Source organism: Bombina bombina, chromosome 6 (genome assembly GCF_027579735.1).
Source record: "Bombina bombina isolate aBomBom1 chromosome 6, aBomBom1.pri, whole genome shotgun sequence".
In the NCBI taxonomy this organism is placed as follows: Eukaryota; Metazoa; Chordata; class Amphibia; order Anura; family Bombinatoridae; genus Bombina; species Bombina bombina.
Genome location: NC_069504.1, coordinates 749,743,740 through 749,757,987, shown reverse-complemented (window position 1 = coordinate 749,757,987; position 14,248 = coordinate 749,743,740). Strand labels below are relative to the sequence as shown.

Genomic DNA, 14,248 nt, shown 5'->3' with positions numbered 1-14,248 from the left:
AACCTTCTAATTTTTTATCCATAGGATCTTTGAAAGCACAACTATCTTCTATGGGTATAGTGGTGCGTTTGTTTAGAGTAGAAACCGCCCCCTCGACCTTGGGGACTGTCTGCCATAAGTCCTTTCTGGGGTCGACCATAGGAAACAATTTTTTAAATATGGGGGGAGGGACGAAAGGTATACCGGGCCTTTCCCATTCTTTATTTACAATGTCCGCCACCCGCTTGGGTATAGGAAAAGCTTCGGGGGGCCCCGGGACCTCTAGGAACTTGTCCATTTTACATAGTTTCTCTGGAATGACCAAATTCTCACAATCATCCAGAGTGGATAACACCTCCTTAAGCAGAGCGCGGAGATGTTCCAATTTAAATTTAAATGTAATCACATCAGGTTCAGCTTGTTGAGAAATTTTCCCTGAATCTGAAATTTCTCCCTCAGACAAAACCTCCCTGGCCCCCTCAGACTGGTGTAGGGGCCCTTCAGAACCAATATCATCAGCGTCCTCATGCTCTTCAGTATTTTCTAAAACAGAGCAGTCGCGCTTTCGCTGATAAGTGGGCATTTTGGCTAAAATGTTTTTGATAGAATTATCCATTACAGCCGTTAATTGTTGCATAGTAAGGAGTATTGGCGCGCTAGATGTACTAGGGGCCTCCTGTGTGGGCAAGACTGGTGTAGACGAAGGAGGGGATGATGCAGTACCATGCTTACTCCCCTCACTTGAGGAATCATCTTGGGCATCATTTTCTCTAAATTTTGTGTCACATAAATCACATCTATTTAAATGAGAAGGAACCTTGGCTTCCCCACATTCAGAACACAGTCTATCTGGTAGTTCAGACATGTTAAACAGGCAAAAACTTGATAAAGTACAAAAAACGTTTTAAAATAAAACCGTTACTGTCACTTTAAATTTTAAACTGAACACACTTTATTACTGCAATTGCGAAAAAGTATGAAGGAATTGTTCAAAATTCACCAAAATTTCACCACAGTGTCTTAAAGCCTTAAAAGTATTGCACACCAAATTTGGAAGCTTTAACCCTTAAAATAACGGAACCGGAGCCGTTTTTATATTTAACCCCTTTACAGTCCCTGGTATCTGCTTTGCTGAGACCCAACCAAGCCCAAAGGGGAATACGATACCAAATGACGCCTTCAGAAAGTCTTTTCTATGTATCAGAGCTCCTCACACATGCATCTGCATGTCATGCTTCTCACAAACAAGTGCGCAATAGAGGCGCGAAAATGAGACTCTGCCTATGATTAGGGAAAGCCCCTAGAGAATAAGGTGTCCAATACAGTGCCTGCCGGTTATTTTATATAATTCCCAAGATTAAAATAATTCCTCAAGGCTATGGAGTATAAAATATGTTTATATATAAATCGATGTAGCCCAGAAAATGTCTACAGTCTTAAAAAGCCCTTGTGAAGCCCTTTTTTTCTTTCTGTAATAAAAATGGCTTACCGGATCCCATAGGGAAAATGACAGCTTCCAGCATTACATCGTCTTGTTAGAATGTGTCATACCTCAAGCAGCAAAAGTCTGCTCACTGTTCCCCCAACTGAAGTTAATTCCTCTCAACAGTCCTGTGTGGAAACAGCCATCGATTTTAGTAACGGTTGCTAAAATCATTTTCCTCTTACAAACAGAAATCTTCATCTCTTTTCTGTTTCAGAGTAAATAGTACATACCAGCACTATTTTAAAATAACAAACTCTTGATTGAATAATAAAAACTACAGTTAAACACTAAAAAACTCTAAGCCATCTCCGTGGAGATGTTGCCTGTACAACGGCAAAGAGAATGACTGGGGAAGGCGGAGCCTAGGAGGGATCATGTGACCAGCTTTGCTGGGCTCTTTGCCATTTCCTGTTGGGGAAGAGAATATCCCACAAGTAAGGATGACGCCGTGGACCGGACACACCTATGTTGGAGAAACACTCCTAAGAGTTATAATATTAGCCATGTGGGTAACAACCCCTGAAAGAAACCCAAAGGGACCTCAAAGTGTCTCAAAAAACGATACTTACAAGTAAAAACCGTTTGCCATAAAATAGTGTCAACCAGCATAAATTAGCCCTGTTATGTAAGCTTGTAATTCCATACTTAGTCTCTGAATAAAGCTTACCCTTCCCTCATGGGGATCTTATCAGTCCTTTTCTAACATTATCACAGTCTTGTCTAGAAATAAATGACTGAACATACCTTATTGCAGCCTAACCTGCAAACTGTTCCCCCCAACTGAAGTTTTTTTGTACTCCTCAGTCTAGTGTGGAAACAGCAGTGGATTTTAGTTAAAACATGCTAAAATCATCTTCCTCTCTGCAGAAATCTTCATCTCTTTTCTGCTGGAGAGTAAATAGTACACACCGGTACCATTTAAAATAACAAACTTTTGCTTGTAGAACAAAAACTACAAATCTAACACCACATTCACTTTACCCTTCCGAGAGAGACCCTATTGCTTAGAGCTGGCAAAGAGAATGACTGGGGGGTGGAGCTAGAGGGGGAGCTATATGGACAGCTCTGCTGTGTGCTCTCTTTGCCACTTCCTGTTAGGAAGAATATCCCACAAGTAAAGGATGAATCCGTGGACTGTATACACCTTACAAGAGAAAAAGGGGAGATTGTGATCAGGCAAACACCAAAAAGGGATCAGCCGCCATCCCTTTGTATGATCAAATCCCAAGTTTGCAGGGACCAGCAATCAATCCTCAACAGGTAATGTCGCAGTCAGTGCATTTAATGATTATGCATCTACATTTTCAGTCAATGTAATGCAGTGCGACGATAAAGTTTTTAAAAAACTTACTTTGTACGCATTTTCAGCATTTGGGCTCCGATCCTCATATCCTAGCATTACTCCTCCAGGGCTGCTTGGAGGCATCCCAACAGCCTGCAAAAGAAGGCAATAAAAAATGCATATAAACTGCCACCACCAATACTTCACAATTCAAGAACATGCTAAAGTGAAGACTCCATTACCTCTTCCAAACAACACAATTGGAAGAGGTAATGGAGCAGTGTGGAATCACCTTTGAAAAGGTGATTAGTTCATGAAACTTTCTAATTAAGGATCCTGGGGTGAATTAGTCCTACTGAAGATGCTGTACATTTCCAGAGCTTAGATTTAAACTAACTATATACAGAAAGATCACCAGATAAGCACACAAAGGCTGCAGACTGGGGCTCTCACACCCTACCCTGGGTTCAGCAGGCCCGCGCTAAAGGCTGCAGACTGGGGCTCACACCCTGGGTTCAGCAGGCCCGCGCTGTGACTCACATCCTGGGTTCAGCAGGCTTGACAGCAATATGTTTATTTGTAACCTTTTGGTATTAAGGAACCATAGAAAAATGGACAAAGTTGATTAAAGGGACACTGAAACCAAATTGTTTTCTTTTGTGATTCAGAGAGAGCATGCAATTTTAAGCAACTTTCTAATTTACTCCTATTAGCAAATGTTCTTCATTCCCTTGGTATCTTTATTTGAAAGGCAAAAAATGTAAGTCTAGATGCCGGCCCATTTTTGGTGAACAACCTGGGTTGTTATTGCCGATTGGTGGATAAATTTATCCACCAATAAACAAGTGCTGTCCAGTGTCCTAAACTTTCTTTTTCAAATAAAGATAGCAAGAAAACAAAGAAAAATTGATAATATGAGTAAATTAGAAAGTTGCTTAAAATTGCATGCTCTATCTGAATCACGAAAGAAAAAAATTTGGGTTCAGTATCCCTTTAAGGAGCCATTTTGTCAAAGAAAAGACATAATTTAAAAGTTCTATTTTAAAAAAGGTAGAATCAAAAATAATCATTAATATTAAAAACAGCAATAAAAGTAGAACAGCTTTTAGCTATAAAAAAAAACAAAAAAAACTTTTCTATGATTTGAAATTAAAATTATGTATAAATGTTGCATTGAGCACAATTTTTCATGTGAAGCCAGAAACAGTTTTTTATTTTCAATTTAGCTAAATGCTCTCTTTTTATAAATACCAGTGGAAAGGGGGAAAAAAACCAAAACACTTGTCTCAGTATGAACTGATCTTGAACATATGGCACTTACTTTTAGATTGGTCTGCTGGAATCCAGCTTGAAGACCACTTGTAAAGTAGGACGTGGGAGAACCACTGGAGAATGGGGGCAGAGGAGCTGGGATATTACTACTGCGTTCATGAAACCTGGAAGATGGCGATAGCTGAGGATAAAAAAAAAAAAAAAAAGCTTACTCTTATTAAAAATGCCAATACATAATTATACAAAAAAACAAAAATGTATGCTTACCTGATAAATGTATTTCTCTCTCGACACGGTGAGTCCACGGATCATCATCAATTACTGTTGGGAATAGCTCCTGGCCATCAGGAGGCGGCAAAGAGCACCACAGCAGAGCTGTTAAAGGGACACTGAACCAAAATTTTTTCTTTTGTGATTCAGATAGAGCAGGGGTGGGCAAGAGGTAGACCGCAAGTGAATTTTGAGGTTACCACCTGGATTTCCAAAGCGTGCATAGTAAGAGAAAGATTTCGCCATCGTAGATGTGTGAGAAATCTCTTAATTATGCAGATTGCTAAATATGCGGCCTATCAGCACGGAGGACTCATGTCGTGCCTCAGGGGTGTAGCATTACATATATTTAACTTACATACAAGTTTCAATAGCTCACGTGATCCTCAGCACCAAACATCTACTACACAACCATCTTTGATAGAGACAAGAAGGCTGCTACAAGTGCGGTGAATGAATCGCAAAATGAATGACATATGAGCTGTCTAGAGTACTACACCAAAAAAAAAAACCTTAGATACATTATTTTTCAAATAAAGATAGCAAGATAATGAAGACAAATAGGAGAAAATGAGAAAGTTGCTTAAAATTGCATGCTCTATTTGAATCACGAAAAAAAAAAAATGGGTTTAGTGTCCCTTTAAGTATCACTTCCCTTCCCAAAAACCCCAGTCATTCGACCAAAGGAAAAGGAGAGAAAGAACAGTGCAGAGGTGCCTGAGATTTATATAAAAAAAACCTGTCTGAAAAACAAGGAGGGCCGTGGACTCACCATGTCAAGAAAGAAAAATTTATCAGGTAAGCAAAAATTTTGTTCTCTTTCCAATGACACAGTGAGTCCACGGATCATCATCAATTACTGTTGGGAATCAATACCCAAGCTAGAGGACACAGATGATACGGGAGGGACACGACAGGTAACCTAAACGGAAGGCACCACTGCTTGAAGACCCTTTCTCCCAAAAGAAAAAAAAACTCAGAGGCAAAAGTATCAAATTTATAGACTTTAGAAAAAAAAAAAGAGAACAAAGGCGGCCATGTTGCCTCCTTACAATTCTGTTCTAGAGTCCACTTTCTAGAAAAACCCATCTCTCAGGAGGCTGCTGCCCAGCAGGCTCAAAGGACCAGTCAACACAGTAGATTTGCATAATCAACAAATGCAAGATAAGACAATGCAATAGCACTTAGTCTGAACTTCAAAATGAGCAGTAGATTTTTTTCTGACAATTTTAAAAGTTATGGCTTTTTCCACTCCCCCTGTACCATGTGACAGCTATCACCCATTCACAAATGCATACACGTACCATGTGACAGCCATCAGCCATTCACAAATGCATACACACTTATTCTTGCACATGCTCAGTAGGAGCTGGTGACTCAAAAAAGTTTAAATATAAAAAGACTTTGCACATTTTGTTAATGGAAGTTAATTGGAAAGTTGTTTAAAATGGCATGCTCCATCTGAATAATTAAAGTTTAATTTTGATTGAGTGTCCATTTAAAAATCCTACTAATAACACCTCTCAGCCAGAGAGAAAAAGTAGTGGTGGAAGCTTACTGGCCTTTATAGTTCTCCAGAAAAAAAAAAAACAATACAGAAGACTGGTGAAAGTTCTTTGTAGCCTGTAGATAAAATTTAAGGGCCTGCACAACATCTAAGTTGTGCAACAAACAATCTTTATAAGAAGGATTAGGAAAGAGAAGGAACAATTCCTGATCACAATCTCTGCCCGAAACCACTTTAGGAAGAAAAACCAACTTGGTATGAAACTGCCTTATCTGCCGAAATACGCGATAAGGCAAAACACACTCTCCAAGATAATTACTTAATATCTATGGAAAGCATAGGCTCAAACGGAGCCCGAAGAAAAAAAATGATAAAAACAAGGATAAGGCTCCAAGGGAGCAACTGACTTAAATACAGTTCCGATTCATACCAGGACCTGATAAAAGGATTGTACATCCGGCAGACGTTTGAACAGAAAAAGCTGAATCTGACCACTGAGGATATTAACAGATAACCCCTTTTCAAGGCCTACCAAGACAAAGGTTAAGATCCTAGAGATCTTTCCAATGATAGACTTACAAGTCTGACCCGTGGTCTTAACCAATTTGAAACCCCACATTTAGCAAAAAAAAAAAAAAATCTCTACTAGATCCATTTACCAGATCCTGCGAGGCCACGCAGGAGATAGGAGAAAAACAAAGTTCTCTCCTACAAACAAAGAAGGATATGTCACCTGAAGTTCCAATGAACTGCCAGAGCATAAGGCTTGAGGATCTCTTGACCTCAAACCGAACTTAGTGTTCCGACAAAACCAATTCTGGGAACCCCCATTTGGTAGATATCCAGGAGAACACATCCCATTCCCAATTGTCCAGGCCAATGAATAATAACTGAGCACCCACCGAAAAAAATCTGAAACACCACATGAGCAAGGAACTAAAGTTCCTTCCTGGAAGTCGATGTTAGACACAGAGACTATGTTGTCCGACTAGAACCTGATAAAAAGGGCTAAAGACAACTGATGAAGGAGAGAGTAGACTTTTCCCAGGACCAAAGTCCCTGCGATAAAAATGCGGGCCGTGATTCCGCTACCTCACGCCGGATAAGCGAGCACTCTACCCTTTGAGCTAAAACCCCGGCGAGACTCACCGAGTCCCAGACACCTCCCCATTCCTGCAGGCTGGTGTCCGCGGTCAAAGCGTCCAGAAAAAGGCCTCCAAAAGCATGAGTCCTGAGGCCAAAAATCCAGCTAAAAATACCACGGGAAAAAAGACTATTGTCAACAGATCTAAATACTCAGACATCCAGATAATCCGCATTCCACTAACTGAGCATGCAGAACTACTGAGCTCTCAATTGGAATCAGACACTAAGTCACGGAGGCCGAACAGTGGACACAAGGAGGCAAGAGGATAGGATTTAGGCTTTCCTGACCTCCGGCAGAAGAACTTTTATTAAAAGGATTAATGAACCATATCCATGGGTGGATTCAAACTCTTGACCATTTACTTGCAAGTTTGGCATGCTAACCACTAAGCTATGACAGAGCATTCAATAATTCCTAAGCAGAATATCCCATGTAGCTGGGACAAGGTAGTTCTTTTCCGGCTCCACTTCCATACGTGGAACGAAAAAAAAAAAACTTCCAATGAGATCTTGATCGAAGAAGAATGGCGCCTGGACTAATAGGGTGTCCAGGAGGGATACCACTGCAATCCCGGAACTGAATTGCGACCCAGAAAGACATGGAGAAAATTCTGGGAGTTGATAAAAGGCCATTGTTGGCCCACAAACTAAAAAAAGTTTGCTGGAAAAGCAAAATTCAGAAACTGAGATGATCCCTTTGAATGGGAAACAGAGTATGCATCTTTTAGGTCTAAGGGCGTTATAAACTGACCCTCCTGAACCAAGGAAGAGTGGAGCGAATAGTCTCCCTCTTGAAAGACGGTACTCAGAGAAACGTAGACATTTCATGTCTAAATTAGAACGAAGAGAATTTGGAACAGAATGTAAAAGGAACTAAACCCTGTTCCTAAACTAACAATCCCTCCCAGGGAGGAAAAATCTGAACAACTTACAAGAATGCTTCTCTCTTGTCTGGGATACCAATAAACTACTCCTGGAAAGGAGTTGATATCAATTAGTAACCTTGGGATACTATATCTATAGCGCCTTAGGGCTCTAGGCAATCTTGTACCCAGGCAAGAGAAAAACCTGAAGAAAAAAAAATAAAAAACAACAACATTTTTGGTTCAGCACCTGGATAGCGCTTGTTGATTCAAGGCTAAATGTAGCCACCAATCAGCAAGCGCTATCCAGTGCGCAGAACTAAAAATGGGCCGCTCTTTAGGATTAGATTCCTGTTTTTTTTAAATAAAGATAGCAAGAGTATGACGAAAAATTAATAGGAATAAATGAGAAAGTTGCTTAAAAATTGCATGCTCTATCTGAATCATGAATATATATATATATATATATATATATATATATATATATATATATATATATATATATATATATATATATATATATATATATATATATATATATATATATATATATATATTTAGTATCCCTTTAATTACTTCCCCATGATCCGAGACTAACTGGGTATCCAAGAGTACTTGGACACCTCCTGCTTGGGAGATAAATGGGAAGACTCCTGTGTTACAAAGGAACGAAAAAGCAGCCACAGAAATAAATTATTGGCCTACAGCCTCTCTGACAGATCTCCTCATGGAGTCCACCTAAATGGAATCGCCCAAAAGGATGCCGGACTTGTCCATAAAGATTCTTAGCCCAACAGCTGTATGTATGACAAAAAAAAAAAAAAAAAGTATTCAATTAGTAGGCATTAACAATATGATGTGGAAAGAATCTCCCAGTAAATTATTAATTTTTTCCTATCTCTCTCCAGTGATTCTTGCCAAAAAAATGTTCAGGTAGCTGTTTCCACTGCACATACCCGAATGCAGACATTATGCACTGATTTTGTTTCTGCCCAAAAGTCAGATTTTGGAATAGACTTAATTTTTGGGTATACAAATTCACCCATCAGAACATAGTATTTTCCCCCAAAAATGATTCTTCCTGCATAACCCGAAATCCCAAAAACTAATGAAGGATCAAGCTTTCATTAACACCGCCATATTGGTGGCTAGAAACTTTATATTGCAACACTGGAAAGCAGATAAACCTGGTATTGCAGAATTTAAAAAAAAAAAAAAATTATTTACAAAATGACGATGGAACACCACCAAATGGAGTCAAGTAGCGAGAAACAATTTAAAGCCTTATTTAAAAATGTTTAAGATTAATAGAATCAGGCTCTCTCACAACGCAACTACAGATCATTTACCCTCTACGTTATTTGAAATAGCAATCCTGGAGGGGTATCTCCCAAACCAGTGGGTAAGGTGAATAGAGTAAAGGAAGGAGATAGGAGGAGCGTAAGGTGAGCAGGGATTTTATTTATTATTAGTTTTTTCTTTATTTTCTCTCTTTATCTATTACTTTATAGGGGTAACAGCGATATAATGGTGCTGTGAATGAGTGTTTACCTATCTACATAAAATGGATTAATCTAATGAAAAAAATGCCATGGTTTATATAGATTTTTAGCGTGGTGGTTACATATATCTAAGATAGTAGTAAATGTATGGAGTTAATAGAATACTGCCAAGCTAAATACATTTAGTGTATAAACAAGCAAGAGAAGCGGTTTTTATTTTTGCAACTTAATGAATATGTATAAGATGTTATAATACTATAGGGGTGATAGTGATAGAAGGTGCTATGAACTGTGTTTACTTATCTTTATAATAATATGGATTAATCCAGTAAGAAAATGATATGGTTTATGGGATTATACATAAATTGATGACTATACATATTAAATACAAAATGAAACTATTATGCTAGTAAAACACTGTTAGGTTTAAATATCTATTATATAAAACTAGGTTAGAGATGGGGGGTTTTCTATCCTTATTGATGCAACACATTGGATAAGTATTGGGAGTCATTTTCCTATGGGGTTTTGAACCTGACTGCTTTTTTTTGTTGGTCTATTTTTCCTCTTTCTTTTTTTATAATAAAAAAGTAAAATCTAGCAATGTACTGTGAAACAAATAAAAAAAATTGACGTTCTCTTAATCAGAATATCAATGGCCCCTGCTACTTTTAGCACCATGATATTTAAAGGAGACAGGTTATTACAGACAGAAGGGGAAAATGAATCCTTCACTTCTCCCATACCCAAGAACATTCTCCTAGCAGTGTCAAGAACAGGAACATTTTTACAGATGAATCCTAGTTAATATAAAATGTCACTAGATTCTTCATGATAAACGACAGGAGAGTTGAAGTTTCCCAAGTAACCAACCCTTCCTAACTAAAATGGAGTTCAGGCTTGAATCTGAAGAGAACTACTTCAGTACCAGATGAAGGAATTACACTGTCCAAATCAGAGGTTTAACCCTCAGATGCTACCGACTATCCTGCTCATAAAACTATGACTAGGGGCAGAATGCGTAGTAGCAAACTGAGCAGAAACCTTGCTATCTGATTCCTTAAAGAACCTCTTACGATTCCCTTCAAGATAGGAAAGGCAGATAAAGCCACAGATGCCAAAAGCCACCTGGGCAGACAATTCTGCAAGCAAATAACTCCTCCAGGAGATTGAGAGGAGCCGCAGGGCACTGCATGCGACACCATAAAAAAAGCTTGGGGCGATTGAGAAGAAAGCTGTGGCATAGCCTAAACAGCATCACCCTGGGAGACATGAGGCTAAAAAGGATTTTTAGAAATTACATTTTTTTATATTTAATATGACTGTCACTTTAAGAATTAGAGACTTAAAGAATTAATATATTTAGGGACAGACCTATTTCATTCTTTAGCAAAGAAAAATTAAACTAGTATTTCCTTAGGGGAAATAAATCTAAGACACATTGTACTCTTAAAGGGACACTCAATCAAAATTAAACTTTAATTATTCAGATGGAGCATGCCATTTTAAACAACTTTCCAATTTACTTCCATTAATAAAATGTGCACAGTCTTTTTATATTTAAACTTTGAGTCACCAGCTCCCACTGAGCATGTGCAAAAATAAGTGTGTATGCATTTGTGAATGGCTGATGGCTGTCACATGGTACGTGTATGCATTTGTGATTGGCTGATGGCTGTCACATGGTACGTGTATGCATTTGTGATTGGCTGATGGCTGTCACATGGTACAGGGGGAGTGGAAAAAGACAACTTTTAAAAAAAATTGTCAGAAAAAAAAATCTATTACTCATTTGAAGTTCAGACAAAGTGCTATTGCATTGTCTTGTTATCTTGCATTTGTTGATTATGCAAATCTACTGTGTTGACTGGTCCTTTAATGCACATGGAGGAAAATGTCCGAATAATCGTGCTTCTTTACATAAAAATTACACTGAAACTCAGTGAATGTATGCGATTGTGACGTTATTGACAAAGCTGAAAACAAGGGATAATCTTAAGAATAATCCCTCACACACCAAACAGTCTCCATAGATATAGAAGAAAGAATCAATTAAGAGAAAGGCAGCCGTCAGCTCCGTTCCCATGCTGGAGAGCGGGTTCGGAGAATGAAAACAAGCGCTCAACTCTAAAATGGCGCCACTCCGTAAAACAAATGAGGCGTGAACTAAGTCGGCACGGAAATAACTTAATTCCGTCAACCATCTCCCTCTAAACTGAGGCATTTTGTAGGTCTTAAAAGGGAAACTGGAGCATGACAAAATCTTAAAGAAACCAGAAGCGTTAGCCCTCGCACAGCTCCCTTAAGGGTATTAACAGCAGAGCTGGGAAATCCCTGCATATACACCACAACGTTTAAAAAACATAATTTATGCTTACCTGATAAATTTATTTCTCTTGTAGTGTATCCAGTCCACGGATCATCCATTACTTGTGGGATATATTCCCTTCCCAACAGGAAGTTGCAAGAGGATCACCCACAGCAGAGTTGCTATATAGCTCCTCCCCTCACATGTCATATCCAGTCATTCGACCGAAACAAAACAAGAAAGGAGAAACCATAGGGTGCAATGGTGACTGGAGTTTTAATTAAAATTTAGATCTGCCTTGAAAAGACAGGGCGGGCCGTGGACTGGATACACTACAAGAGAAATAAATTTATCAGGTAAGCATAAATTATGTTTTCTCTTGTTAAGTGTATCCAGTCCACGGATCATCCATTACTTGTGGGATACCAATACCAAAGCTAAAGTACACGGATGATGGGAGGGACAAGGCAGGGATTAAGCGGAAGGAACCACTGCCTGTAGAACCTCTCCCCCAAAAGCAGCCTCCGAAGAAGCAAAAGTGTCAAATTTGTAAAATTTTGAAAAGGTGTGAAGTGAAGACCAAGTCGCAGCCTTGCAAATCTGTTCAACAGAGGCCTCATTCTTAAAGGCCCAGGTGGAAGCCACAGCTCTAGTAGAATGAGCTGTAATTCTTTCAGGGGGCTGCTGTCCAGCAGTCTCATAGGCTAAGCGTATTATGCTACGAAGCCAAAAGGAGAGAGAGGTTGCCGAAGCTTTTTTACCTCTCCTCAGTCCAGAGTAAACGACAAACAGGGAAGAAGTTTGACGAAAATCTTTAGTTGCCTGTAAATAGAACTTCAGGGCACGGACTACGTCCAGATTATGCAAAAGATGTTCCTTCTTTGAAGAAGGATTAGGGCACAATGATGGGACAACAATCTCTTGATTGATATTCCTGTTAGAAACTACCTTATGTAAAAACCCAGGTTTAGTACGCAGAACTACCTTGTCGGAATGGAAAATCAGATAAGGAGAATCACAATGTAAGGCAGATAACTCAGACTCTTCGAGCCGAGGAAATAGCCATAAAAAAAACAGAACTTTCCAAGATAAAAGCTTAATATCAATGGAATGAAGGGGTTCAAACGGAACACCTTGAAGAACTTTAAGAACCAAGTTTAAGCTCCACGGAGGAGCAACAGTTTTAAACACAGGCTTAATCCTGGCCAAAGCCTGACAAAAAGCCTGGACGTCTGGAACTTCTGCCAGACACTTGTGCAAAAGAATAGACAGAGCAGAAATCTGTCCCTTTAACGAACTAGCAGATCAGCCCTTTTCCAAACCCTCTTGTAGAAAGGACAATATCCTAGGAATCCTAACCTTACTCCATGAGTAACTCTTGGATTCGCACCAATATAAGTATTTACGCCATATCTTATGGTAAATTCTTCTGGTAACAGGCTTCCGTGCCTGTATTAAGGTATCAATAACCGACTCTGAGAAGCCACGCTTTGATAGGATCAAGCGTTCAATCTCCATGCAGTCAGCTTCAGAGAAATTAGATTTGGATGGTTGAAAGGACCTTGTATTAGAAGGTCCTGCCTCAGGGGCAGAGACCATGGTGGAAAGGACGACATGTCCACTAGGTCTGCATACCAGGTCCTGCGTGGCCACGCAGGCGCTATCAGAATCACCGATGCTCTCTCCTGTTTGATCTTGGTAATCAGTCGAGGCAGCAGCGGAAACGGTGGAAACACATAAGCCATGTTGAAAACCCAAGGGGATGCTAGGGCATCTATCAGTGCCGCTCCCGGGTCTCTGGACCTGGATCAGTAAAGAGGAAGCTTGGCGTTCTGGAGAGACGCCATGAGATCCAGTTCTGGTTTGCCCCAACGATGAATCAGTTGAGCGAACACCTCCGGATGAAGTTCCCACTCCCCCGGATGAAAAGTCTGGCGACTTAGAAAGTCCGCCTCCCAGTTCTCCACGCCTGGGATGTGGATCGCTGACAGGTGGCAAGAGTGAGACTCTGCCCAGCGAATTATCTTTGAGACTTCTGACATCGCTAGGGAACTCCTGGTTCCCCCTTGATGGTTGATGTAAGCCACAGTCGTGATGTTGTCCGACTGAAATCTGATGAACCTCAGTGTTGCTAACTGAGGCCAAGCTAGAAGAGCATTGAATATTGCTCTTAACTCCAGAATATTTATTGGGAGGAGTTTCTCCTCCTGAGTCCACGTTTCCTGAGCCTTCAGGGAGTTCCAGACTGCGCCCCAACCTAGAAGGCTGGCATCTGTTACAATCGTCCAATGCCCTTGGACAGATGGATCCGAGAAAGCCACCAGAGAAGAGAATCTCTGGTCTCTCGATCCAGATTTAGTAGAGGGGACAAATCTGAGTAATCCCCATTCCACTGACTTAGCATGCATAATTGCAGCGGTCTGAGATGCAGGCGGGCAAATGGCACTATGTCCATTGCCGCTACCATTAAGCCGATTACTTCCATGCACTGAGCCACTGACGGGCGTGGAATGGAATGAAGGACACGGCAAGCATTTAGAAGTTTTGATAACCTGGACTCCGTCAGGTAAATTTTCATCTCTACAGAATCTATAAGAGTCCCTAGGAAGGAGACTCTTGTGAGTGGTGATAGA

The 14,248-nt window shown here is 40.0% G+C and overlaps 1 protein-coding gene across 1 annotated transcript in view; it reads right to left on the bottom strand.

The window, feature by feature from the left end:
* Nucleotides 1-14,248, bottom strand: part of RAVER1 (ribonucleoprotein, PTB binding 1) — an 89,526-nt gene that overhangs the window by 20,318 nt on the left and 54,960 nt on the right. Inside the window, 2 exon segments of the mRNA XM_053719414.1 lie at nucleotides 2,817-2,900; nucleotides 4,069-4,200. Coding sequence (XP_053575389.1) covers nucleotides 2,817-2,900; nucleotides 4,069-4,200 — 216 coding nt within the window.